Source organism: Arabidopsis lyrata (assembly GCF_000004255.2).
Source record: "Arabidopsis lyrata subsp. lyrata unplaced genomic scaffold ARALYscaffold_10, whole genome shotgun sequence".
NCBI classification, from domain to species: domain Eukaryota; kingdom Viridiplantae; phylum Streptophyta; class Magnoliopsida; order Brassicales; family Brassicaceae; genus Arabidopsis; species Arabidopsis lyrata.
In genome coordinates this window covers 327,288-329,869 of record NW_003302546.1, presented here as the reverse complement: position 1 = coordinate 329,869, position 2,582 = coordinate 327,288, and the positions used below count along the sequence as shown (strand labels likewise).

The 2,582-nt window shown below is 42.5% G+C and overlaps 1 protein-coding gene across 1 annotated transcript; it reads right to left on the bottom strand.

Moving 5' to 3' along the window:
- Positions 1–1,249: 1,249 nt before the first annotated feature.
- Positions 1,250–2,318, bottom strand: LOC110226883. The gene is made up of 2 exons (XM_021019760.1): positions 1,585–2,318; positions 1,250–1,288 (listed from the first exon to the last, which is right to left on the bottom strand). Exons 1-2 carry the CDS (start codon positions 2,168–2,170, stop codon positions 1,281–1,283), a joined length of 594 nt encoding a protein of 197 aa, XP_020875419.1. The 5' UTR covers positions 2,171–2,318; the 3' UTR covers positions 1,250–1,280.
- Positions 2,319–2,582: the final 264 nt, after the last annotated feature.

The following is a 2,582-nucleotide window of genomic DNA, read 5'->3' as shown; positions in this document are numbered from 1 at the left end:
CTTGGGATGTAGAGCCTTCATTATGATCCGATGTAGACAAATTCTCCTCTTCGGATAAAGTAGTCTCTTCCTCATGATCACTTGGAATCTCTTCCTCTTCAAGATTGTCTTCTTGAATATTTTCTTCTTCTTGTAAATGTTCTTCTTCCTCATGTTGTGATGTTTCTTGTTGTTGAGTGGGCTCCGGATTAGGATTTGATGAGTTGGTGTGACTTTGAGAGTTGCTTACACCAAGTCTTTCCAAGATAATTCGGAGGTTGCTAGCTCTATCCGAAGGTGAATGGGTGAGATCTTGAATGTCTTCCCAATTCTTTTCTTCATAGTAGCCTTTACCCTCAACAAACTTCACATCTCTTGAGACAAGAACTTTCCTTGTTTCCGGTATATAGCACTTGTATCCTTTTTGTGTGATTGAGTACCCGATAAACATGCCCTTGACACTCTTAGGTTCGAGTTTGTTTCTTTGTTCACCTATAAGGACAAAGCAAACACAACCAAACACACGTAAGTGATTGATAGACGGTTTATTCTTGTTAAGTACCTCAAAGGGAGAGGAATCTTGTAGGATCTTGGTTGGTGTCCGGTTGATCAAGTAGCAAGCTAGGACCACCGCATCACTCCAAAAACGTTTAGGAACATTGGTGTGGAACATCATCGATCTTGCCACTTCCATGAGATGCCTATTCTTCCTCTCCGCTACTCCGTTTTGTTGTGGTGTATAAGGGCAGCTTGTTTGATGGATTATCCCGTGCTTGGCCAAATGTTGCTTGAAGGCATGACTTGTATATTCACCACCATTATCGGACCTAAAGATTTTGATCTTGGCATTGTAATGGTTAGTGACATAGTTTTGAAAGTTGATAAAAGCCTCAAGAACTCTATCTTTAGAAGGTAACAAAGTTAACCAAGTATATTTAGACTTCTCATCAATGAATGTGACAAAGTATTTCTGATTTTCTCTAGATAAACAAGGTGAAGTCCAAACATCCGAATGAACCAAATCAAAACAATTCTCATAAATAGTATTAGACTTGGGAAATACGGATTTGCAATGTTTACCAAGGATACAAGCCTCACATTCATTATTCTTAAAGGAAATACTTGGTAACAAAAGACCTAGAGCACGAGAATGAGGATGTCCTAATCTAGCATGCCAAATAGCATTATTCGCATTAACAAGAATTGAGCTAAAGTGAGAAGATAGAGGAGTAGAAAGCTTTGTATCTTCAAGAACATAAAGACCATCCTTTGTACCTCCATGACCAAGCACTCTACTAGTCTCAATATCCTGAAAATGAACATCATTAGGACCAAAGATAGCATAGCAATTAAGATCAGTAGTAGCTTTCTTAACGGATAACAAGTTAGAAGTGAAGGTAGGCATATAGAAAGCTTTAGACTTTTTGCTAAACAATTCTAAATCTCCTACTCCTTTAACCGGAATCTTATCACCATTAGCAATTATGACATTTCCCAAAGCTGGTTCAATGTTATTCATCAACTTAGAGTCACTAATCATATGGTGAGAGGCTCCCGAATCAACAATAAGAGATTTTAAAGCACTAAGAGCATGATAAGCGTTACCGGAAGACTCTTTGAGAGCCTTGATGAGTGCGTCGAGGTCAGAACGTCTCACAAGGTCGGAAGAGGCCATCATTGCGGCTCCATTTCCTCCCAAGGCTTGACTTGATGTTCCGGCTTGCTCTTGGCCTCCAAGGTTCCCTCCGGTAGCTTGATTTGCTCTTGGCTCTCTTCGTGCTGGCTTTAGGTGAGGGTGAAGAATCCAGCACTTCTCTTTGGCATGTCCACTCCGTTTGCAATGATCACACCATGGAGCTTTCCCACGGTTGGCATTGAAGTTCCCACGGTTGGCGGATGCAAGCTCACTTGAGTTGCCCGAGACAAGCTCTCCTTTGCTACCAAACAACCCGAGAGATCCTTGCTCCTTTTGGATTTGAGAACACACTTCTTCAAGGTTTTGGAGCTTGTCAGCACGGAGAAGATGCTTGATGAGGTCGTTGTACGCCGGACTCAAGGTGAAGAGTAGACCAAAGACCTTGTCTTGCTCACGCCTCTCGTTGATGACCGCCGGATCAAGAGTGTTGGGTCTCAACATCTCAAGCTCGGCCCAAAGAGACCGAAACTTCCCAAAGTGTTGGGTGAACTCCATGTCTCCTTGGGTCAGCTCGTTGATGGTTTTCTTGATCTCAAAAACACGGCTTAGGTTGGATTGGTTTCCAAAGACATTTTGCAAAGTTTCCCAAAGATCCTTGGGAGTCTCACAATAGGAGTATCCTTCAAGGATTGATGCTTCAAGGGAGTTTTGGAGAACGGATAAGACCATTTGGTCTTCTTGGAACCACTTGTCTTCATCAACAAGGGCGATCTCCAAGCCATCTTCGTTCGTGGTTGTCTCTCTTGGTGCTTCACTCTTGATGATGTGAGGCCAGAATCCACGACCGCACAAGATGGTCTTCATGGTTCTTGCCCAAAGCAAGTAGTTTCCTCCTTTGAGGGTGACTGGAGCACGAATCTTGGTGTTCTCCATGGTGAGAAGAATCGAAAAGAGAATGAAGATTGGA

Coding starts and splice junctions, on each gene's coding strand:
- LOC110226883 (XM_021019760.1), bottom strand. CDS start 2,170: ATGGAGTTCACCCAACACTTTGGGAAGTTTCGGTCTCTTTGGGCCGAG.